General features: G+C 39.0%; 1 protein-coding gene across 1 annotated transcript; it reads left to right on the plus strand.

Moving 5' to 3' along the window:
• Positions 1 to 13,397: 13,397 nt before the first annotated feature.
• LOC135467324 (homeobox protein HMX3-B-like) lies at positions 13,398 to 15,274 on the plus strand. Its single transcript, XM_064745093.1, has 2 exons — positions 13,398 to 13,755; positions 14,643 to 15,274. Exons 1-2 carry the CDS (start codon positions 13,398 to 13,400, stop codon positions 15,272 to 15,274), a joined length of 990 nt encoding a protein of 329 aa, XP_064601163.1.
• Positions 15,275 to 25,567: the final 10,293 nt, after the last annotated feature.

A 25,567-nucleotide genomic window follows, 5' to 3' on the forward strand; every position in this document is an offset into this window, starting at 1 on the left:
GTTTAACTGTTGACTAATAATACATGGAACTCTTTTCGATAGCTTAACACTTATTTTACACCATTTGAGTAACATGCAAACTCGTAATGTTTACTTACACTCATGCCTGCAGCCAGACCCCTGGCTGTCAAGAGTTGGGACATCAAGCGACCGACAAACTGACCAACTCCCCGAATGACCGACAGACAGGTTAACTCACAGTGTTGCATGGAGTAGCTATAAGAATTAACCGAATCTTTAACTCTGACAAACAACAACAATTGATATTTGTACAATATATTCACTATAACTTCAGTTAAAGCGATTTCGGAATTGTATATAGTTTTACCAAGTACCCAAAACAATGAAGCAAAATGACAAATCCGAAAAAAAGCAACAAGGAAAAAATAGAAGAGATAAATCTGAAATTGGTTTTGCGTCAAATCTGCTCTCACAAGAGGAGGGTTTACAGTCGCCAGTAATTCCCATTTAATGAAAACTCGTATTTCAATGCGCTGCGATGACGACAATCAGCCCGTTTTGATTATAGTCTTTGACATACTTAACGAGCTTATAGATCAGTTCGGGGCTGTCGTTTCTGTTTGAATGGCAACCAAAGTTGTTTATTCCGCACCGAACAAAGCACGCACTTCACTCGCTCCACTTTTAAAGAGCCGACAAATTACGCTTCCACGGGGCGTTAAGTTTTCTGAACGAGCGACTTATCACTAATCACACATGGCTACCGAATCGCGCCAGATTTAATATACTTTCCGGGCGTATTGCTGTCTTTATGATTACTGTCACCGGACTATAGTGCATCGCAGAATTGCCAAATGCTTTCAAATATCCCATCTCAACTTATATTTTATTTATTGATAATCCCTTTCTGTCATCTGCAGATCGGAAATAAATTAGCCGGAAAGACGCTCGCTTGGATTTAGCCAGGGAAGGCCAATGGAACAGCGGACAAATCACCTAAACAGTCCATCACACAAACCCAGTAAATGTCTTTCTTCGATAGCTTTTCCTTCCATTGAGACAAAGATCTTCATCCTATTGAAATTGCAAAGCGTGGAATTAGAATTACCTTATTCCCCTGGAGTCCGGACTACGGCAAATACGACTCGTCCATTTGCTAAATTAATTGCAGAGATAAATCGGGATCATTTCGGGAAAACCAAACCTTTTTATTTCCTTGTTGCTTTACACGACATAATCACCGATGATCATATCAGAATCCTGGCGCTGCACGCTCCATTTCCCCCAAGCCGTTCACACCTAAGCATCGGCTAATTACTCGGTCATGGAGCCTGGCTTCCATGGACCGGAAGGCACGAAGTGTCGTGCATATGGATGCTCTGAAATGTTTGGTGCACCTTGATGATACCGCTTATGTGGGCCTACTTACACAAACCATTGTTTAATGGCTGATAATGAGAAACATGCGAAATGACAAATCCTCTGCAAATTTTGCACGGAATTTTTTATTTTTTTTTGCATACGTTACCGCCTGTTACATGCTGATATATTGCGTTATTAGCAGGGTATATATTGGGTAAAGACTTCCTCGGGAAACGATAAGATCCAGTATCTAATAATATCTAATAATATTTATTTATTTTTTATTTATTGATTTGATTGCTGCTAGTCACCGTGTCACAGTCAGTAATCTCCCACTTATGGGCTTGCGATCAGTTTAAGGGTGTTGGAAAGCCGAATGCCGGGATCAACTACAGACTTTTGGGACGTTACTGATGAGCTTTCCCGGGTGTGACTTATACTTAGATATGCATATCTAGACAAAACGTCTTCGTTGACGAATTAAAGATCACAGGCGAATCGTGAACAGTTTATCGTCGCTAAGGCCCCGGTAAAAAATGTAAGCTAAAGTTTCCCTTCAAAAGGCCGATATTGAATCAAAGTATCATGCCTATAGCGAACGAAAGATAGTTGTCATACAACTTCTTTAAGCCTGGTTCTCATAGAGCCGGGCATTATAACATTATAAAGCAGTCTTATTATCAGTTGTTAGATAAACATGTTTAAGTATGTTAAACATTAAACACGTTTGTTATCTGTTGCAAAGATGTTTATCACGCGTTTAAATGTTGAACCTCTGTGTTTTTTTTTCATTGTGGGTGAATACACCTACTTGTGTAAAATGCCTACAGCTATGTTTTAGAATGCCATTTCCCGACAAAGTTCGTGGAGACATATTAAGGGCTGGAATGTACAATTTAGAAAAAATATCTGGGCCTACATCTGCGCCTGATGAAGTATACCAATATGTGGTACGACACAACTGATCCTAATAGAAACTGTTAAAATTAATTCTCTCAGTATCTACCACATGTATCTAGTCAAGTTACTTCTGTTTTAGAAATTAGTTAAATAATCACATATTAAAATTGATTTAAGTGTGCGCGGGTCTTATGTTCACGAAAAGGACCTGCAAACAACTGCATAAAACCCAGGCAGTAAGATTCCGTTGGTCTTGTCCTAATAGTCACTAAGTTGGTGTTAAACTACCGCTTCACCGTGAAGCTACGTAATTGTTTCTTTAGCTTTTATTTATTTATTTAATTGGTGTTTTACGCAGAATCCAAGAATATTTTAATTATGCGACGGAGGCCATCATCATGAAGCTAGGAAACTGGGTAAAGCCCGGGGAAAGCCACGACCATCTACAGGTTTCTTACAGGCCTTATGCACTTACGACCTTTCGCTTTTAACAAAAATCGCGTGTTAATATCTATTAGCGCTCGAGACGGGACACTTTTTTATCTCAAATTTTCGTCTCAAATTTGTATTTCTAACCCAATTTTAGTGAATAACAGTAAGTAATTCAATAAATCCCAGATGACTATATTTATATGAGTTGGGCATGGAACTATATTAAACTATAGGCCTACAACAAGAATAGGTAAACAAAATATATTTTGTGTTCTAACATCGGTGTGAGATGGTTTACTTTCCCGCATGTCGTGATTTAAGAATCCCCTTAGAGCCATCAACGAGTTGGTGCTCCCGAACGTCCCCAAAGCGGCTTAATATGAAACCGTTCCGTGTGAGCTTAATCCTTCGATCATTCCACTTTCTCTAAATGGGTACAACTCTGATGTGAATTGAAACTTCTGTCTTTAAACCCACTTGACCATATCTGCATGGAAAACATTTTAAGTTAGAAAGGAGTCCGTCATCTCAGGGGACGATTCGTCCGCGACGAGGTACCGCCAAGATACCGTCCATTCTCCTGCATCCATCAGCGTCAAAAACAAAGTCCCTCCTGATCAGACGACAAGGAGGTAAAAGACGGCACAGTTTCCCGGATCACGCATGGAGTAGCAAGCGTCGACGATCTAACCCAAGCGCATTAGTAGGTTTTATTTGATAACAAGATGTGTCGGAAGGAGATGATCAGAGGCAGTGACCCTGCTAATCCCCTACCCCCCGGGGAGGGGGATGAGGGGATTATGATCACAGATTAATGCAGCGACGGACTCTTAGCATAAATCAAGATTGAAGCCGTATGCTGTTGACGAGAAAGCACCTGCCTTTATTGGAGGACAACTGCAAGCCAACTATGCGAACTCCTAGAAAAAAATCCCCAAAACCTTGGCAATGAGACGGATGAGCTGGTATCTCTGGAGACTTTATCATCCCGCAGCTTCATGCACTATACCGGATTACACATCTTTGTCGCCTCCCCCCCCCCCTTTTTTTTTGGAGTTCACTTGAATTGAAAGCCTCGGTGTCTGCAGTAAAACAGAGAACTCACAAATGATAAGAAAACATCGTGACCTTTTGTAAATCACTGTTCCATCCGGGAACAATACTTTTACCTAAATCTGTTTTGACTAATAAATGCTGAGGTTAATATAACAAACAACAAAATCGATGTGTTTAACAGCAAACAATGCAAAACAAAACTATTAAATTCCGCCTATAGAAATGTATTTGGCCTGCTTGTCACGAAATAAACCCACGTAGATTCTGATTCAGTGATACTACGCTTATCTGTTCCACACATACGTGCTTTGAAATGTTTGCATACACGAATATATATGACTTCCTATCTAGTGGTAATCTACTCCCTGTATATTTTTTGCAATTCACATATTTCAATACACAATAATGTCTAAAAACTATACGTCATCAGTGTTCTCAATTATTTCCATTGATTGAATTACTCTTAATCATTTATATGATGTAATATATGACACCTATTCATCGTAGAATTAATTTGTGTGTTTATATTTGATTTTTTGTTTGCGTAATATGGCGTATAAAAGTATACTGCTCCGACCAGCACTTGCATGGCCCGGGATCACGAAGCGATCTTAGACTTCAGTAAACATTTCAATCATTAAACTTGGTATGTTCCTTCCCTTTATTTTAGGTGAAATTTGTTACAAATAGAAATAACAATTTTAAAATGATATGAAATATTGACTCAAATCTAAGATCGATTCAGGATCCCAGGGCCTGTGACCTGTTTCATTCAGGGTATGTAGCGTTACGTTTACGTTGCTGTCACGGCAACGCAATACCTACAGGAATGGTCGCCACAGAAGTTAAGTGCATGTAATTAACGTTACGTGCGTTTTGTGAAACAGGGGTCGGTTTCATCAAGCATACTTAGCGTTAAGTATCATTCAGCTATGTGTATTTCATATCTCAACCACGTCTGTTGCCATGGTAGTTACGGGTTTACTTAACTAAGTGTGCTTCATGAAATCGGTCCCTGCATGGCCCGTAAGGCCGATTCAACAAGGCCAGTTTTGACTTCAGTCAGAATTTCAAATATGATTTCAGAGCTTATTTTCTAGCCCTGTTTATTTAAATTTTGGCCACCTCATCAATGTTATCTGAAGACGAATGTGTGAAAACTTCGACTTCCATAACCAAAAACTAAGCATAGTGACAACAAAACTTAGATCAGAAACACCTTTGCGGAACTGGCCCCTGCCATTTCTGACTAAAGTCAAAATTTGAAATACGTTCTCAAAGCTTATTTTGGGATTTTAGAAATTAAGATTTTTGCTTCTCATCAATGTTATCCTAACACAAATGTGTCCAAATTTCGACTTCCAGTACCAAACCTAAGAATAGTGTAGAATTTTAAAATTTTTACTTAAGTCAGAACAGACTTTGTGAAAACAGCCCCAGGGGCAACTGAAAAAGTACGTATAAACATGAATTGCAAAGGTTTTTGATCTAAAACCGAGGGTTCTAGCAGAGTAACTACATGTGATTATTGAGTTACATTATTCTATTATTTTGTAGCTCGTCTTTGGCAGAATTAAACCGCACAATTCTACTTTAGAATTTTCAGAAAAACATCATCACTATACTTCATTTGATCAGTTTAATTCATCAGATTATCCGCTATCCCATGCAGTGTGATGTATTCATCTCTCCATCATCCACTGGCCAACCCTCACAATAAGTGGTAGAGTTATACCGTCACCCTTTTCATCGGTTCGTTACACTTTTAATTCATCGATGAGCCGAGGATATATATATGTGCTGCTTACTGAAGGCAAGACACATACAGGTGATTAACTGAAGATAGCCCCCAGACACTCTGTGTACCTCAAATGGCACTCGTGTAGATTAACTGACTAGCAAAGCGTTTATATGACTACACTGATATCTACATGTGATGGCAAAACCGTTTGTGTGTGTCGGACTTTCCTTCCGAGACTTAATCTAAACTTATTTAATCGGTTATAAAATGGAATTGCTGTATTGATGGAGGAGCACAATTCCCCTGGCGGCGACCTCCCTCTGTGATCGAAAGCCGGGTCCAATACGCTACACACGATCACAGTGCCCGAAAACACTTAGACAATTGGACAGCGAACGACGACTGGAACTATTATCGAGACTTGCTAAGAGACGGACATTATTTACAAAGACTCGCTGCCCCCGGCCGAAGGTTACACAGATCCAGGGGGCGCTTTTCTCTTACAACATCACACTTCAGCTCCATCACCTCGAGATGAAAAGGAACATTACGAAAATTACATTGGGACATTTTTGATTCCAAAAACACGATTCATAAAGGATTTCTGACGGCCGCAGTATCTGAGTTGCGTCCCCTGTGGACATACATCAGATGAGTGTGAGCTAATCCATTTGTCTGCGAACTCAACAGGCCTGCTTCGGGGGGAAATAATTCTCTCGGTATCGCAAAGGTTTAGTTCTCCGGCCATAATTTATAGATGGTGGATTGGCACGTTTTAAGAAGTCACTTTTTTTTCACATTGCTTTTTTGAAACTTGATCTGGAAATGACGAACACGTTACTGATTCCCTGTATAAATGATCTTACACATCTGACCCCACTCTCAAAAAATAAGATTTGTAAATGGCATATACATGTTTGACCCTGGCCTTTCAAATAACGTGAATTAAAAACGTATAGCACCGTCTATATTACACTGCAATTATATAGATATAAAATATTTTTATATGGACGACGAGGGAAAGTTTTGATGTATTAGAGACATGCGCTTATAATAAGAGCCATAGATAGTAATATACTTTTGACCATGGAATATACTTGAATACAGCGTTAAATGTCCAACATTTATAAGTTAAATGGAAGCATACTAATTTATCCATTACGGTTTGTTTCAAGCACAGCTCTAAGCCAGATCCACATGCGGTTAGCCTTTACTAAAGCAGATACACCAATTGATGGAATCTTTATATCCGCTATAATAGAAAGCCAGCATATTGCAGGGTTTTGTACACCTTCGTGGTATACTGTCTGAAAATCGATGAATATTTCTTGTCTCTATACATCATATTATCGCGTCATGCTGACAGTAGAAAGGTGTATCCTCGCTAGGCAATATTGGTGACCAAATCTGCTACCACCGTAATTCTCGTATTTTGCTTATCCAGAAAGTCAATATTATCATACACATCTTATTTTTGAAAAATGCAGATCAAATAATTAACTACCATAAATGATGGCCGAGGCGACGTGCATAGTATTTTCGCTTTTATCTATTGTACCCTCGCATGTACACGTGCACTGCCAGACGTGTGTAATTGGGAATAAATGTTAACTGCTCTTGTGTACAACCTTTGCACCATCGGTCTTGAGTGTGTTATTTTTTTCACATTTAACTGAGTGATCGGGAATAGAGATGTATCCTAGGGTGTAGTTTAATTCACTTGGTCGATGTGACTTAATGTAATTTGGCTCAAAAATGCCTATTATCCGTTAACGGATCGATGCGCAGCTGAAAAGCCTGTGCGTTATATAATTTAAAAAAGTGGCCTAGAGTTCGAGGAGAGATGTCAGCTCAACTCGTGATTAGCCGATTCCTCAATTCGTGATCTTCAAATATTTCTCTTTTACACCTGTTAAGAATTTGCCATTAGCGAAGATAATTTCATTACTGTGGTAACAAAGCGTAGAAGCTTTGGTACGAGGCACCTGACTCCTTTGTGTGCGAGACAGGGACGTTCCGAAGAGGTCGTCATTGAGAGAGCTTAAGGATGACAAGCGAGTAACGACCAGGGCACGCCGCCGCTCGGGTTACGGCTCGCTCCTTTCTCAAGGAGCCCTCGAAACTCATCCCTCTCACTTCCATTATCTCCTCTCAGTGCTCTCTGCCATACAATAGCCCGTCTTCTGGCGACGTCCTTTCTTAATTGATGTTCTATCGGGCGGACAAACCTTTCAAATCTTCACAAGGGGTCTTCTCACAATGGTTTCTTGCCACGCTTAGCCAGGAGCGAGAAAAGCAAGCAATCTGTATTAATGGCACAGTCCTCCATCGGACGTTCGAGTTCATTAACTGTATTTTCAAGCAGCTAATTAAAAGGGTGATCTTTTTGTACGTTTAATGACCGCAAATGGACGACCACCTATTAGAAATAACCAGAACAGCCCTAAAAGCAAAAGTCACCCCAGAGAGGTTGCCGCCCCCCTGACGACTCCCTGTACCAATCAGAGAGCAGACAGAGATTGCGTAGTCGCGCAGTCTCAAAATTAACCATGGCACTGGTATCTACCCCTGGGAACCATTGAGGGAGTAAGACGGGCGATCGAGCCAGGAGCGCTTAGCGATTGTCTGTCGACTCAACACTCTTCCCAAGCCCCATCCATAACCGGGAGAAACCTGACAAAATCATCTCCGGACTAATGCCTGTCTTTGCCCTCGCAGCTTCCATTCATTTTCACCCTGCTTTCCCACCCCACCCCCATCCAAATATCCCTCCGGGAGTGGCAGGCTTTGCCTCGCTTTCACGCCCTATACACTTCGCCAGGCAGTCGAGGGTTGAAGAAAGCCCGGGGCCAGGACCCGTTCGAATTGCCAATGTTATTTTGATTGTGTAGTTCAGCTAATATAGAGTTCGTGGCTTGTTTACACCGTGTCAGTTCTTTTAAGTTTATACAAGGCCTACAAGCTTAGCATCTTACCGAGCTGTAGTTAGCGTTCCACCGGTGCTATTGGATGTACATAAGTACCAAATGCCCCCTAGGTACCCGTCATTTCTTTTTAATCTGTCTGGATTATTTCCACAATAATAATGAATACAAAGTAATGGCATAACCAGTTATCGAATCATTAGATACAAGAATTTGACATTCGACTGATTAAGGCCAGGCTCTATATAGACCAACACCCATGTGATAGTACAGAACTGACTCGTATTACATCGGTTGAGAGTTCGAATCCCCTCTAGGCTAAGTTGACTCTATTCTGGCGTATATTTCTATTATACCTGGCTTTGTTGCCTGCATGACTGTAAGACGAATGAAGAATACCAGTGTACATTTTTGGAATACAAATTGTACACGTATACATGAGAACCGCGAGCTTTATAGAGCAGTACACATTATCCAGAATGTTTAGCCTGTATATTAACCCGTTTGATTTATAGATATATGGATGAATTTTACATTTTGGAATTCTTGACAGTGGATTTCGTGGAAAGCATGCTTTTTTACGCAATCCACACGAGCTATTGGATAGCCTCAAAAGCCAACAAGCCCAGAAAGAAAGATAGCGTTAAACGTCTTTAATAAAATGTTTCAAAATTAGAAGTGCAGCCAAACTGTAACAAAAGCCTCGACTTTTTCTTTAGCACCTAGTTCCAAATCAGGAAAACTTGTCTGATAACTTAAAGTTAGTGTGCAGAAGACGTTAACTGTTAATTGAATCCGCAATCTCGATATCGCTTGGACGTGTTTTATTTCCGTTGGTGTTAATTCTCTTGTATTTAGCGGCTCCGCATGTATGCCCGCCCGCATCCTCCACAGCTCCAGCCATCCCAGCAAGAAATCTCCACCCTTCTGTCCATCTTGATTTTCCCGGGATGTTTCTTCCTTCCAGCTTTCACGCTAGTTTTTGGGTCGTAATGCATTTTTGTCGCTATTAATAAGTGATAGCATAAATCAGTGGCACTTGGTGGGACAAGACGATGTCACCGCGCGGGGCAGCTCGTCTCCCCGGCGTTCACCATGTCTCTGCGGACCGACCAGAGCTGGCAAGGTACGAGCTGATTTAAAGCCTTCTCACCCATTAATTGCGCGAAACCACGACAATGCTTTTCAGTGGGAGGAAATGCGGTGGCTCTTGGAGTATATTGATCGATGATCGATAAAATTAATAAAAGATCTGAGGTTTTCTTGATGTATTTCACATAAGGTCCCCAAGGAAAAATCAAACATCTTAGGCTCTTTTGTCAATGTTAAGAGTTTTTCATACCTTTTGCCCATTTGCATATGACGCCCGGCCTCCTCGAATGGTGCCATTTTTTGTTTTCAGTTTTCCTACCACATCTTCGATATAAGATCAAACTTTTATTACAAGCCCTTTTGACAATCTCCATACAGGGGTATTTTAGTTTTTGTTACAAAGAAAAAAACAATCTCAGGAAATAATTACGGATCCATCTGACCAAATTTAGACTTCACGCAAGCAAGGACATGTAACATTATTATGTAACATTTTCGGTTGTATCCATGTAACATTATTATTTTGGGTTGTATCCATGAAGACAGTATTGTGTCTGGAATATAAGATCTTCTTTACAACTAAATGAAGTCGTTATAAAACCACGCAGTGTTTGAGAGAATAAAACTCTAGCGGTTGTTAAGGTGCCCGCATATAAATATATCTATTTTTTGTCTCCACAACTTAAAACCTGGAATTTTTACGAGGCCAAGGTCTTTTAAAAAAACGCAAACACAATGTCTCGTCACTCATACCCTATACTCTTCACGAGATTCCTATTAAACAGGAAACGCCTGACGTCACAGTGGAAACAGATGTCTTCTCAGATAAAAGAAATAACTCGAGCCTAATTGGTTAAAATTTATAACATGGTGTCGATTTCGATTTTTTCCACGTGAACGTTTTTGTTTATTATGAACTGCGATATCTAACTTAATTTTACAACATCCCAAAAATAAAAAGGTGTACGCTTTTGAAACTTCGTGTGGGCTATTGTATGGATACATATATACATGCATTTGATCTAGTGTTGTCTTTTCATTTTATATGTACCAGTCAGAGGTGATACTGTGCTTAAGTGTCCATATCTGTCACGTTCACTGACGGTGCTTAGCCTGAATCTATTTGTGTACAACGTGTATAGGCAATAGAGGACACATGTTTAGGCAAAACAAATTGACTGATTACCCATATCGAACTGAAAGCCGATACGTTTTTCGGCCAAACAAATTCAGTCAGATCCTCAATCAAGTAGACAGAGCATTCGTGTTCAGGTAAAACAGATTGACTCAATACCTATATCAGCTAACTATTTATAGGAAAAACAAAGCGACTCAATTTGTATATCGGTACATATCCCTGCACAAGGAAAAAGCAGGAGAACAAGCCCTGTCAAATCATCTGACCACTTCAGGACCGTTAACCATTACTGGTGTTAATTTCATACAAAGCCTGGTTATTGGTGTTAATTTATTTATTTATTTGGTGTTTTTCGCCTTACTCAAGAATGTTTCACTTTTACGACGGCGGCTAGCGTTATGGTGGTAGGAAATCGGGCAGAGCGCGGTGGAAACTCACGGCCATCCACAGGTTGCTGTCAGACCTTTCCACGTACGGCCGGAGATGGTGTTAATTTCATATAAAGCCTGGTTAACTCTGTTAATTTCTTTCAAAGTCTGGTTAACGGGTTTCACTGGAATTGACATAATACAGAATGGAAGAAATGATCACATTACTACTGTATGGTTAACATAACGGTGTTTTCCATGCCTTTTCCCCCAAGTGTTTTGCCGTCTATTGTCCCAATGAGCACTTTGCTATTATTTGCTTGTATGGGTTTGTGTGGGGTGTTCTGGTTGGCTGAGCATGTATAGCCGACGTGAATGATCCTCTCGGGCGAAATGAAAAACCACTTGAGAGCCCTGAGTGGGGACGAGTGACTAATATGAGATGTTCTTCAAAGGTACTTGACCAGCTCTCGACGGGACAGCAGCCTCTCCAACTGATGACACCAAATCGCCACCTAGAGACCCCGTTCAGCCAATGCACCGCACTCGGACCGCGTTTGAGTTCGCATCCCAGCGGGGTACACGACACTGATACGATCTGGAACAAGCCAAATGTACCACCCCGGGGCAACAATAACAAAATTATCACACCCTTTTAGAATAACTGGGCGCAAAGGAAATTTCATTCGATTAGAAAAGAAATTAAATATGTTAAAATCAATATTTTCACAATAAACGACTATTCATGTTAAAATGAACACCACTTTGGTTCAAAATTATACTGGCTGCTAAATAGGCTGGAGCTAAAAGCATTCTCATTTCTATAGATAGCTATGTTTCAGTGTTATTATTAGCATACAGTAAATATTAAAATAACAGTGTCACTGACGATAATGAATTTTGGTAATGCGAAAATGTAAGGACACATTACAAAACTATTTGTATATCAAAACCTGATATATGTATGTATGCATAAGCGTAAATAAATCGGTATAGATTAAAAACGTGACTAAGGTAAATTGACAAGAAGCCGTATTTCACCGGTTACGTGTGGCCATTGGCCCGCTATCATACTGTTGTCGTGCCTCTTTTTTTTCTTCTCATTTTTACATTATCATTCCACTGAAAGAGAACAAACGTTTCAAACTATATGAACCAATGTACAAAAATTATGCACAATCTTGTACATGTATATGTACACATATATTTAGGTGTCGGTTTATGTTTGACTGTTGACATAGTTTGTAGCGTCTTCACACAAGGTATAAAGTGAATTCATTCATGTTTCATGTAATATGGGCAAATCGGCAGCCTGTGACATATCAATGTTTCTGATTTTAGCAAATTTATACATACCAATTAAAACTCTATTATAACATTCGTGGGTATAAATGACCCGGTATTATATGTACATTTAAACATAGATAAAGTGATGATTATTACATATTAAATGCAGGACATATGGCTCTTCAGATATATCGTGAAGGACTTCCTTATATCTGACATAAAGTAGAGCACTGTCACCTATATCGGCTATCTCCCTGGATTTCTTCTCCTTTAAATCCATGATGTTTTTATGTAATTGTTTTTCTTTTCAACCACTTACTGTGACATACGATTACACCCGTCATTAAAAGGGCCTGTTTAATTTTTAACAGCTCTACATGAAAAAGTAATAAATTCCCTATAGCCTTAGTGACATAAATAGTTAAGATAAGAGCTTCTCTTCACGCTCGTAGTTTATGCGCTTTTATTTTTTTCTTTTCGCCCTTCTTTCAAAAACAATAATCAGAAGTCATCGAGGAGTCGAGCGTATAATTACAGATGACAAGTCGCACTGGTTTGAAGCGATCGACATCGGAACAGTATAGCAGTCAGTAATTAAGTAGGTGGAGTAACATCATAGACATTGCCAAGCCGGCATCTCATCACCTCTTTGTCTGTGGCCAATGGGAGAGAGTCTTCCGCATGCATTGGCCGATCAGTTAACTTGTGCTGTGAGAGTGTTTCCTCTGCAATTATCACTGTATGGGGCGACGTTAGACGCCATTCCTGATCTAGCTGGTTGTCTTCAGAGAAGCAGACGACAAAAACACATCACATCTCGTCGTTTGCCAAGAGTTATCCAAGTGCAACGCGTCTGGAAGATTCGTTTATTTTTCCTGTCATTAGCAAACAAAGGAAACAAAAATCAAAATGTAAGCCGTCAAAACCGGCGAGAGACATATTGTGGACAGAAGAAAAAAAGAAAGATCAAGATTTCTGACTCGGTGATTGATTCTGGATCGGATCGCGTCACGTAACAAAGTCTGGATGATAAACATAAAGGTCGTCCGCTCTGACTGCTGTTTTGGACAAACATCAAAGGGAATATTTAAACTAAATTTCGTCAAATTTAAACGCTCTGCAGACAAGAGTGGATCATGTCGTCTAAAACAACGACTGACACGAAATCGGACTCAGGGCCAACCACATCTACATCGACCAAATCATCCTTCAGCATCAGCAGCATTCTGAGCAGAGATGATAAGAAAGATGACGAAAAGTTCAAATCTGTAAATTTAAGAGAAACTGTATCTACCTCTCCTCACGATGACAGACGGTCTGTATCGAAGAGCGGGGAATCCATGTTCAGCTTCCTTGATGCTCGCCTAGCGGCCCATTACCAACAAGCGAATTCGTCTTATATGGACTGGGCAATCCACGCCAAGAACAGTGCGGCTGCTTTGGGATGTTTCTCTCTTTACTCATCCAGCCCCTATTTCCCTCTTTCTTTGCAACGTAAGTATTACAGTTTTTTTTCTTCACCAAAGTCTGTTTTTTTACTCTCATCAAGTTTTCCATATTTTTTAACTTCCTTGAAATATGCATCTTAGGTACTGCTTTATCCATCTATAACCTTTAGTCAGCCTTTTTGGTGATGCAGTATTTTTTCTGTCGTTCGAAACATTTTTCTGTCATGCGATAACATTCGTAGAGAATCAATTTAAGTGAATTTTTCGTATACATGTAAATTGAAACAGTGAATATTATTTCATCATGTGGGCTTGAAGGATAGTCAGGATCTCCATCGTCTGAAGCACATGATCATATGTGAAATATTTTGTGTATAAAAACTTTATATGATTCATTTCATACCTAGTATACAACATAATGCATGCCCATGTTATAGAATTTATATACAGACTCAAAAGAATGAAATAAATCTTCTCTTAGAAATAAGGATTTTAGTAGCATAAAGATTAACTTTAGGTGAAAGTATAGAAAATGTTAAATAGTTCAATTAAATGATCATTAACTGTTCAAAAAAGTGCTGGGCTACATACAGACGTTTTTCGAATTCGCATCAGTCACCTGATTATTAAAATGGTAATATTTGCATACATAGGAGAGGATGAATGTCAAAAAAACTTTTTTCGAATAAAGTGAATTCTGGAGGGAGACGGCTTTGTGACATTTTCCTGTGTGTATCAGTTTCACTTTAAACAGACGATTTGGGAAAAGAAAAGAAAACCACAAGGTGTTAACAAACAAAACAATCATTTGCAAAGAATCAGGCGAGCGGACTGTAAAACGTTAGAACTTTTTCGCGGCAACGTTTTTTTTTTTTTATGTTTCAAGTTCTTGTCAAATTTGTTTAGTGTGTATACTTTTTGGACAATTATCAGGCTCTGCGGCTACAGTGACCCCATTACCTCCTTCTACCCAGACAAGCACACCGAAACTGCCACGACCGAAAACCCCGGTGCCCAGTGAACCGTGCTCCACTCCACCTCACTCCCCATCCCCACCTCTACCGGACACAGAAGAGGGTGAGGGGAGTGAGTACGGAGACCAACAGAGGCCCTCACAAAATGGCGACGACGGGAAACCTGACTCGGGTTTGACGGATGACAAGCGCTGCTCACGGAAGAAGAAGACGAGGACCGTATTTTCGAGAAGCCAAGTATTTCAACTGGAATCGATGTTCGATATGAAGCGCTATCTGTCCAGCTCGGAGAGGGCAGGGCTGGCGGCATCTTTGCACCTCACAGAGACCCAGGTGAAAATCTGGTTCCAGAATCGCCGCAATAAATGGAAAAGACAGTTAGCGGCAGAACTTGAGGCGGCCAACATGGCACATGTGACTCAGCGGATGGTGAGAGTTCCTATCCTGTATCATAACTCTGGTTCCTCTTCAAGCACTGGGGAGGCCAATCCTCAGTATTCCATGTCCCTATCCTCACTGCATCCTCTGTATTTCTCGCCTAATTACCCATCATTATCAGCCGTTAAATCCTCATTGCCTGGCGTCGTGTAACATAAAGGAGTGCATGGATTTGTGTGACATGCGAGACCTGGTCTGTTGAACACTGGAAGACCTCACACCGAGCTTAGAGTAAATCTGTACATACACACGCGCAATTCTCCGTATCTGCTTCTTAAAATTGTGCAAATAGATCGATTGAACAATTCACTCAACTAAATCGATGTAGTTTCTCCCAAACAGACAATACCATGCAAATTATTTCTTTCGTCACAAGGATTGGGAAGGAACCAAACTGACAATCTGTTTGTACCCAGTGAGTATGTTTGACAGGTGGCTCAAGATAAAATGTACACTGTTCAATGTCTAAATATATATAATATAGAAACCGGTATATATATATATACATATATATATATATATATATATATATATATATATATATATATATATATATATATATATATATATATATATATATATCGCGACATCATTGTCGTTGTTCATGCGTATTGATGTAAATAAATTACTCACGTTAAAACAAAAGAAAAAATGCAAGTATTTCTATCATTTCTTTCTCTGGGGCTTATAATGTATTTGACATTATTAAACGTTCAACAAACCTATTTGTTTACTACACTATTTGAATTTGTTTACTACACTATTATAACCGAACTGTCACACCATATATTTCTTTATGCATCATGAATAGCAATTTGAAATTATCATTTATGCAAAAGTAAAATGTACGCTACCATCTTTTATGCATGGCAGGCAGGCATATCCTTTCATCCTCCTGATGTACATGTGTCTTTGTAAAAGTAAATTAAATATTTTCCCCTGAATCATACAGGTAAGTAAAGCGTGAGATAAAAATAGGACAGATAAAAATGTACAAAACCAAGTGATGCTAATTTGTCATCGCATTTTCCAGATGAGTCAATTTGCTAATCCATTAGAGCCTTGTCGACGACTGACAAGTACAGAATGAGCTTTGAAAAAAATTATCTTTTGACGTTTCTTCTTGTGATAGACATTCAGCCGTATACTTGTCTCCCTTGTCAAATATATTCCTTTAGGTTAATAAGTGTCAATGTAAGTGATATTGATAAAAAAGAGACTTATTTTTAAGCTTACTTTTCTGAATAATCAATGCTGTTTAACGTATATACGGTACGATTCAAAGATGGGCTGGATTCCCTGTAGAGTTATCACTTGTCATCCAATAAGTTTTTAGCTTGCGGTCGAGTGCGACGATATCAACAGGGTGCTTTAGATGCTGCAGTTGTTTTTCCATTAACGCAGTCAAATGTTCAAATCCCCTCGACTTACACTTGTTTATGTTTGGGATTTATTGCCTTAGTTGTTGTGAAGAGGTACAGATTACAGACCGTTCTGTTCCAATCCCCTTACACAGTATATTTGTTGGTGCCATGTACCCGGGAATTCATCGACTCGGTTGTTTTCACGAGGTACAGATTACAGAACGTTCTGTTCCAATCCCCTTATACGATATACTTGTTGGTGTCATGTGCTTGAGGATTTGTCACCTCGATTGTTATGACAACATGTTATTAATAGAACGCTCTGCTCCAATCCCCTTACAGATCACTTAATCGTTGAAGTCATATCGTATCGGGTATTCATCGCTTCGGCTACATGTTTGAACGAGACATAGATTACAGAAAAAAATTTCATCAAAAATATTAGGATTACAGGCATTTAAATATATTATTTTATATTTAAGGTTTCCCTACACGCAGACACAATGATAAGTGAATTCCTTAGCTAAAAAAACAAAACATAAAGATTTTAAAAAAAGACCAAAACACAACTTCATGCAAAATAGGCGTGAGGTGTGGAATATTATGTTCCTGCACAAATATTAATCTGAGATTTCTGCAGTTTTTGCTTTCGGTATTAAGAAATAGAGGAAAATAAAGCAAACTAGAATAAAACGAAATGTGTGCAATTTATGAGAAACACGTTTTTTCTTCTTTTTTACCACTTACATGTATGTGTTTTCATTTCATGATTTCTTCTCCAAATATGGAATTGTTTTCCTCAAAATGTTAAAGCTGTATCTAATATACATGGAGAGGGGTTATAACCAACTGTCATTTTCTTGAAAGAGAACTTTGCCATTTGGCGAAAAGCCTAAATAATCTTCCAGTAAATAGTTGAAATGAATCTGTGAGGATTATTTCCAATTTATGCCTTTTAGACTTTTATCTGTTTATTCGATTGGCGTTTAACGCATATTGCCTTACCCGCCTGCTGATTTGATGCCGTAAAGTCAAAGCTATACGACAGCTGGATTCGAACCTGCTGCCTGCTCCTTGGTCATGGGCCGATCAGTTGCTGTGGGACATAGATATTTACTACCTAATGAGTAATCCAGCACACGAACTTAAACAAACATTTGCAGTACAAAATATTGTGTAATTAATCTAGTCATTATTAGTATGTTTAGTGCTATAAGCATATAGTGCACAGTTCTGCCTATGTAATATACTGATTGAAACCCCCAAAAATAACTCTTATTAAGTGTATTGGCATACAGCTGAAAAACTTCCAAAAGCATAGACACAGGTTATTTTCTGTGAGCCAATCACCTGGGCTTTACAGTTCTCACCGAATCTATAAGAAAAATAATCATATGTGCGTGTCGTGTATTTTGCATGGATTTTAACAATACTCCAAAGTATCTAGCCTATGCATGCAGGCGTGAGAAAGTCTTTTTCTATGTGTTGTTCAAATCATGCTATATTCCTTTAATTAATATACTATTTATTTAGACATTTTATTCGATTACTTATTTTGCTTATCCCCTTTCATCGCCTTCAATGTTTAATATTGCTGATGTCATTCAAGTATTCCTCGATGCGTGTTTTTCCTTGCAAATGGCGTTTCCTGCGCTTTGTAACCACACTTATTTTGTACGTTGATTGACCAACGGTGGGAGTGATTGTTGAAAGCCATAGGATCTTTTACGAATGCAAAATTTTAATTTACGCGACAAACGTCAGTGTAAATATTTATATATATTTTCAAATTTGGCATGAGACAATTTCTATAAGAAATTTTAACAGCGTTCATTAGAATAAAACTTTCATCTAAAAGGACGAACCTGAATCGTTTAGATGATTCGGGGAAACAATTCTTGTACTCGATTTGTGTTTTATCAAAACCATCACTGTGCACTGCTCTGAGCTTATCAGCATTGACTTGTATTTCTGAGGCTCGTCAGAGCTTTTGTACTTCCGATTTATTCCCGTTACTTAATACAAATATTAGAAACTGAATAGACATTGCAGAGTTTTCAGTTTTTGTCACGTATACTGAATGTTACAGTTGCACCTATAATTATCGGTACTTTCAAGGACTATAAACATGTAATATGTTCATGTATTAATCTAATAAAATGATAGAATTTTACTAACCATAAGTGTAAACAATGCAACAAATAGAGCAAAATATTGTTAACTTGGATAGATTGGTTAATTGATTGATGAGTTAATTTGCAATTTTTTTTCTGTATCGGATTATTTTATGCTTTTCTTCTCACTCAGTCGTGAAGAAATTTACGAAAGATATTTCCCAATTTAACCTTTTTCATTTTATTTTCTCGATATAGGTGGCAGTAGATGATGTTTTTTACGTTTTTAATTGTTTTGCTTTTGACCGGCTTTTCAAAACATTAATCCTGCTTCCATCACGGCATATGCGGTTTTAATGTTAACATATGGTCAAAACACAGGCATCCATTAAATGAGTTAGGTAATGCGTTAAGTACCGGTCAACTCGCCAGCATTTAGTCGATCACATGGGAGCACGGCAGGATGGTCACCCGTCACCGGAGTCCGAGCCTGGAAGCAAGGACGGCCAAAGCTGGGGTGATCTTCAAGTGACATGTCCCATTATCTTAATTAGAGGGCGTTTAATTTGCGATAAGTTTCCCCTGTCCGCGGGTAATCAATACCAAGGACTTATATATAACTACGGGCTGGTAGGAACAAGACGAGGGAATTGCTATTCCTTGACTTGACCGACTGGGTAACGCGATCCTTCGAAGAACATCAGCACAAATGATTGAAGTCACTTCTCTCGTTTGAGCATTAAGCAATAGGCCCGCGTCTCTGTGGAGTTATGATCCGCAAACCTACGGCTCCGGTGTCTTGGCGTGAACTTCGGGCAGCCCGTCTGCATCCTCTTCAGCAGACAATGGCCATCTTGTAGGATATTTGGTTTTCTAATTGGAGCCAGATCTATTTTCCTCTCATCTTAGTCCGTGCTAATCAGCGTACAACTTCATCGCTTCCGACAGCGGCTCGAACAGATTGATTACTTTTGACTTGTGTCAGGTAGAAGCAGCCCAGCACGTAATCAAACTGCTTGCAGTGATTAAGTGTGGAAACCGCTCTTTGTTACAATCACAAAGACGCTTCTCCTCAACGTTTCATGCTTTCTTATGGCCAGCAGGCCGAATTAAGCGAAGCTAATTACGGTCTACTTTACTCTTCCTCCGCAACATCTTTGATTCCTGGCCAGTTCATGTTTTTTGTCAGGAGTTCCAGACTAAGTGATTCCAATTAATTCCAGTTTTTCGGACACGACTCTTAACACGACTTTGTAGTTGCTTTCCTGTTCAGGTTGGCTCGATAATCAACGATTGTTTAACATGTAGTTAGTTGACGATTCGTTCGTGTGCCTCCCTAATGGTAAAATTAAAAGGAGTTTTTCTTCGTGCCTTTGTATCAAGTGTCAGTCAGGCCAAGCAAATTATAGCCGACAATTACCGAGTCCTTTTCCTGTCCTCCGAACGCTGAAGAGCTACACAGCAGATACCTTGCGATGTGAACACGCAAATCTCAAGCACCATACCGGCGTGGACAATGAAAAAGAAAACAGGATTAAAATTGAGTGCCCTTCTTCTTGACAATAGCCAGACATACGCTCTTCATCTCCCAGCGTATCACGCCATCAGCCGCTGATTTGTCGGTCATGTCAGATGAGGCTCTCTCAGCGTATCACGTCATCAGCCGCTGATTTGTCGGTGATGTCAGACAGGGCTGTCCCAACGTATCACGTCATCAGCCGCTGTTTTCTCGGCCACGTCAGACGAGGCTCTCCCAGCGTATCACGTCATCAGCCGCTGATTTGTAGGTCATGTCAGACGAGGCTATCCCAGCGTATCACGTCATCAGCCGCTGATTTGTCGGTCATGTCAGACGAAGCTGAATCTACGGTCATCCTGATTGAACACATCCTCCAGAGTTTAATTAATTAATTAATTTATTTATTTATTTGTTTGGTGTTTTACGCCGTACTCGAGAATATTTCACTTATACGACGGCGACCAGCATTATGGTGGGTGGAAACCGGGCAGAGCGCGGTGGAAACCGCAGGTTGCTGACAGACCTTCCCGCGTACGGTTGGAGCCAGAACTTAAAGTAGTGTATAAAATCCCTCTAAGAAAAACACTCAGTATATCTCTGAGAAATTAATTCTTTGCACCGGAAAATTATTTTGCTAGAAGTTGCATAAAAAATCATTAACTAATTAGCACAGATAATTCCTATGAGTCAATTAGTGATCTTTATAATAATAGCTTGCACTTTATCATTCTTGAGTAACTGTTGAAGTTCACCCACACACAATATAATTCAAATCCACGCACATATATACATATCAACATTTGTCAGTTGCATGGTCTCCTGGGCTCTGCCTGGTTTCCCCCCACAATACTGCTGGCCGTCGTCGCACAAGTGCAATTGCAGGATGAGTGGGACGTCGTAATGTTTGGTGATACACATACAGTGTATACGTTTAGTTAGATTTTATTTTGTTTTAATGAGACAACCAAATGCCACACACATCTTTTGCATTTGGATGTGGTATATAATCTTTTATTGTGGAATAAACTATATATGCGTGTATCATAGGTTCCCGGATGGTGGTACATCATCTATATTCATGAGTTAATCATTTATTTTGATGAATTATTTAGCGACCTTGAAAACATTACTGAATAAATCAATAATAATATATATCAATGATCCAATTATTGAGAAACTGTATGGTGATGTTAGTATACATAAGTAGTACATATAGGTCAATGATTGGTACGCATATTGACAAAAAAATCACGACTAATGTTAGTAAACAGCAGTTTCCACTATCGGCAAATTATTTATTGATATCGATAATTTGTTTTCGATTTCTATGCCTTGTTGCTATTTCTAGTATCGATTAGCTTTAGCTGCCAACTTTAATTGCACTCGTCCCCCTGCCACCCCACCACCCCCACACACTCACCCATACTTTTGCACCCCCATTCTGTCTCCTGTATAATGCTGTTTTTTAAAGAGCTCTAATTACGGCATTGTGTGAAACGATTCATGCACGTTTGGTCTGGTGGTCTTAAAGACTATTGGTTTATGAACTAAAATGATTAGTTTATAAATTTATGGATTTGGATTTTTTATTTCATTCAATAGGGGATGCCAAGGAAATGTAGTAGGATATGATCGCTGTATGCTTTGTCCATGGAGAAGTTAGATGGACAGGTTGGTTCACTGACTGGTTGGTTTTTCATGTCGATGGCATATTGGTTCCTGCACTGTTAAGTTTGACACATGCACTGGTTAGCCTATGGCTTGGTATTTATTTTGATTTTGGTATTTATTTCATTGGTGTTTTGCGCCTTTCTCAAGAATGTTTCACTTATACGACTGTGGTCAGCATTATGGTGAGAGGAAACTGGGCATAGCCCGTGGGAAACGCACGACCTTCCGCAGGTGGATGACAGACCTTTCCACGTACGACGGACCCAATGGATTGGCAAGGCTGTATTACAATTCTGCTTACAACAGATTTATTCATATTGTGAGCAATTCATCCGTCCATCAAGCTCCACACCGTCGTAAGGGAAAACATTTCGTTAAGTCTCAAGAAAGAAAAAATAATAAAATAAATAAATAAATATATACAGCTAAAAAATATGCAATTTTCTAAAAAAAATTCTATAAAAAATAAACACCAGAATGTGAGATCGTATCACTTACGTTTAAAATTATCCGCATTTTCAGAATATATCTCTTAATACGTAAAATGTAACGTTGTTATTTATTTGATTAGAGTTTTACGCTATATAAAATTTCGAGAAAAAAATTTAAATAAACACCTGAATGTGAGATCGTATCACTTACGTTTAAAATTATCCGCATTTTCAGAATATATCTCTTTATACGTAAAATGTAACGTTGTTATTTATTTGATTAGAGTTTTACGCTATATAAAATTTCGAGAAAAAAATTTAAATAAACACCTGAATGTGAGATCGTATCACTTACGTTTAAAATTATCCGCATTTTTCAGAATATATCCCTTTATAGGTAAAATGTAACGTTGTCATTTATTTCATTAGAGTTTTACGCCGCATTCAAGAATATATCACACATATGATGGCGATCAGAATTATGGTGAGAGGAAATATGTAACGCTGCAAAAATGGAATCTAGATGCTTATTTTAAATGCACACCACTGGTCATATGCAACAAGTAAATAAATAAATAAATAAATAAATAAAGGTATAAAATATGGAGAATTTTTTTGCCAGAGGTATGTTTTAAATGTAAACATTTCAACTCTATATACACAGTCAAGATTTGGACTGTTGAGACGATTATGAAACTCTTTGGTAACGAACAATGCCATCGTGATCAAGCTAGGGTCACGTGGTTCTGTAGGCCACTTCGTCCTTGATGCTCTGATTTCTACTGCGCCTGTTTTTCATGTTTTCGTGCTGTCATCACGCACGCCTTAATGAGACATAATAAAGATTCCTCGTCATAAAGATTTTAAGATCAGCATCCGCTTTGGCAGAATCAATAGAATATTATTACTGCTTTAGATTAAGTCTTTTTGAATGCGGAGAATTTGATACTTCATTAGTTAGTAATTGGAGTGAGTTAAGCGACTGGAGACGCTAGGGGTTTACACAGCCTCCAAGGATACGGGAATCTCGCACTGATTGTGGAAGCTTATTTATGTTATATCTATCTACAGGCAGAACTGGGGCCCATCCCGTCAAGCTGTACTAGGTGCATCAAATATTAATTATAACTCTTATGGAATAAGGAGGCCATAGAAATAAAATAATAATCTTTATTTTGATGCCAGAGATAGCTTGACGATAAGATAAATTCACCGATTTTAATTAATTGTTTAGCCCAACGGCGACCTGGTGGTGTAGTTGATGAGAACAAGGGAGCTGTGTGCCAATATGCGAAGACAAGTCAACAGTCGATGTCTTCTGCTGGTGAAGCCAGCGGGAGTAATGTGATTAGATCATTAATAATTAGAAGAGTACGGAAATCCTGTGGAAAACATCATAAACCATTAAAGCGTATACATGTCCATCTACTTTAGTCATTGTGGTGTTTCATCTTGCCGCGGGCGACAAACAGTATGTATATCACATTTTATCTAATTGTTACCTCGCTTTTTTGACATCTTTTCGAATTGAAAAGCATTAAGGATGTCAGAGCGGGACACAATAGCCGAGAAACTTCATGGAACGGAGACATCCGCCTGAGCATGCATTAAAGATCGACGAGTGGCGGAAGGCTCTTTAATGAAAGCGCCCCCTGTATCTCTCAGCTCTCGCTTCCGGTCGCCATTGATACACTGCTTTGCAGCGGCTTAAACCTACTTAGTCAGGTATCACATCAGAGTTTTCCCTGCGCCATCCCATGATTAATCTGCCCAATTAGCCAGCACGACAAGAAGCAGAAAAGAAACGCGCAGTGAAAGCATATTTTCAATTTGTCTGAGTATTGGCAGGTTTATACCTCTGCTCTAAGAATAAGCGAACTTTGAGCCTGCTGAGAAAGCGGGAGTACTCAGAGTTATTAGTAGAAACTCATCATAGAAATCTGGATTTCCATTGCTCATCATTTAATATTTAATCGGATTATTATCAGTGCCAACTCGACCGCATGACCATAGACGACAGCTGTATGGCTGCGGTTACTTCTCCGTCGCAGATGCGATTGGAAGGCTGATTCTCCGCGCAGCGGGACAGCCGGTATAGCTTACTGTTAAACGCTGTATCACCGGGTCGTTTTGGGTCTAACTAACTAAGGAGGAAATGACTTACAATATGTGGTATTTATTCTGTCAGGGATTATTGGAAGAGGAAATTAAAGGAAATGATTGTGAAAGCGCCTTTAATCCTCTTACAAGAGAAGATTGATAAAGTCCTGTAGACGAAGCCTTACCGCTGAAATATGGGGTGCTTTCTGAAGATTGCCTCACTGGTCTTTGACGGAATCATTTATCAAGATGAGAGGAAATAAAATACAATTTTTGGCACCGTCACCGAGCGAGTTTCATATAAACGTCTCTAGAATGATAACAGTAACGGAAGAAATAGTCATCCTTAGCTTTTATGAAGATTCTTTCCTTGAATGAAAGGAAAAGAAAAACTAAGAAAAGGGAGACAATCAGAGTGCCTTCTCCTCCCCCACCCCCTAAAATGGAAAAGTACATCATAGCGATTCACCATCCTGCTGTATTGCTTTAATTATACAAATGCATATGAATTCAAGAAGCCCTGGACTGCTGTAAAATCAGTTAAATTCAGAACTTGGAGTTTTCTTTGTCTATCAACCCATGGAATACAGTCTTCTTCAATTTACATTTTATGTGAATTTTTAAAAAAAATATATCATTAGCATATGAAGTTCCATGGAACATTTTAAATAATTTTATATGTCGGATTAATTTTTTTCTTTTATATTTGTCGCAGAAATAAAACACAGAAAGGGGTAAGTTCCTGACCCTAAGGACCATATACCCTAAATGACCATAAATTTCGTCCATGACTAACTTGCCCATATTTCCTGATTCTGGGAATTCTATTGATTTTAGAAAGGTGTTTTGAGGTTTGCTTGGGACATAGGCTGGAATTCTACTCGAAAATTGTAAGTTTCAGCGGAGAAAATAATATTTTGTGACATTTATTTGTCTCTAAAAATGAACTTTTGTGAGTGAAATTTGAGGCCATTTAAAGTAGTCAAAGTATATATACATATGTATATATGCCCACAACACTACTGACGAACACAGATTCGTGACCTTCTGTTTAATCGATCCCTGGTGAAAAGGCATGATTCCTCAACATATCCTGACTACACAAGCTGGTATCAAGCTGTGAACGACACATCATTCTCCGCTGCTACGCTGCAGTGCTTGTGAACTGAAGATGGAGAAAGTATTCCCCGAAAGCTAGTAATACAGGATCATGTGCAAAGTGTTTTTGTCGCATTATTTTTTATTAG

This window comes from Liolophura sinensis, chromosome 6 (assembly GCF_032854445.1).
Source record: "Liolophura sinensis isolate JHLJ2023 chromosome 6, CUHK_Ljap_v2, whole genome shotgun sequence".
NCBI classification, from domain to species: domain Eukaryota; kingdom Metazoa; phylum Mollusca; class Polyplacophora; order Chitonida; family Chitonidae; genus Liolophura; species Liolophura sinensis.

Bases quoted from the DNA above. Each gene is read 5' to 3' on its own strand.
- LOC135467324 (XM_064745093.1), top strand. From the start codon at position 13,398: ATGTCGTCTAAAACAACGACTGACACGAAATCGGACTCAGGGCCAACC. The intron at 13,756-14,642 runs GTAAGTATTACA...GACAATTATCAG, and splicing joins TTTCCCTCTTTCTTTGCAAC to GCTCTGCGGCTACAGTGACC.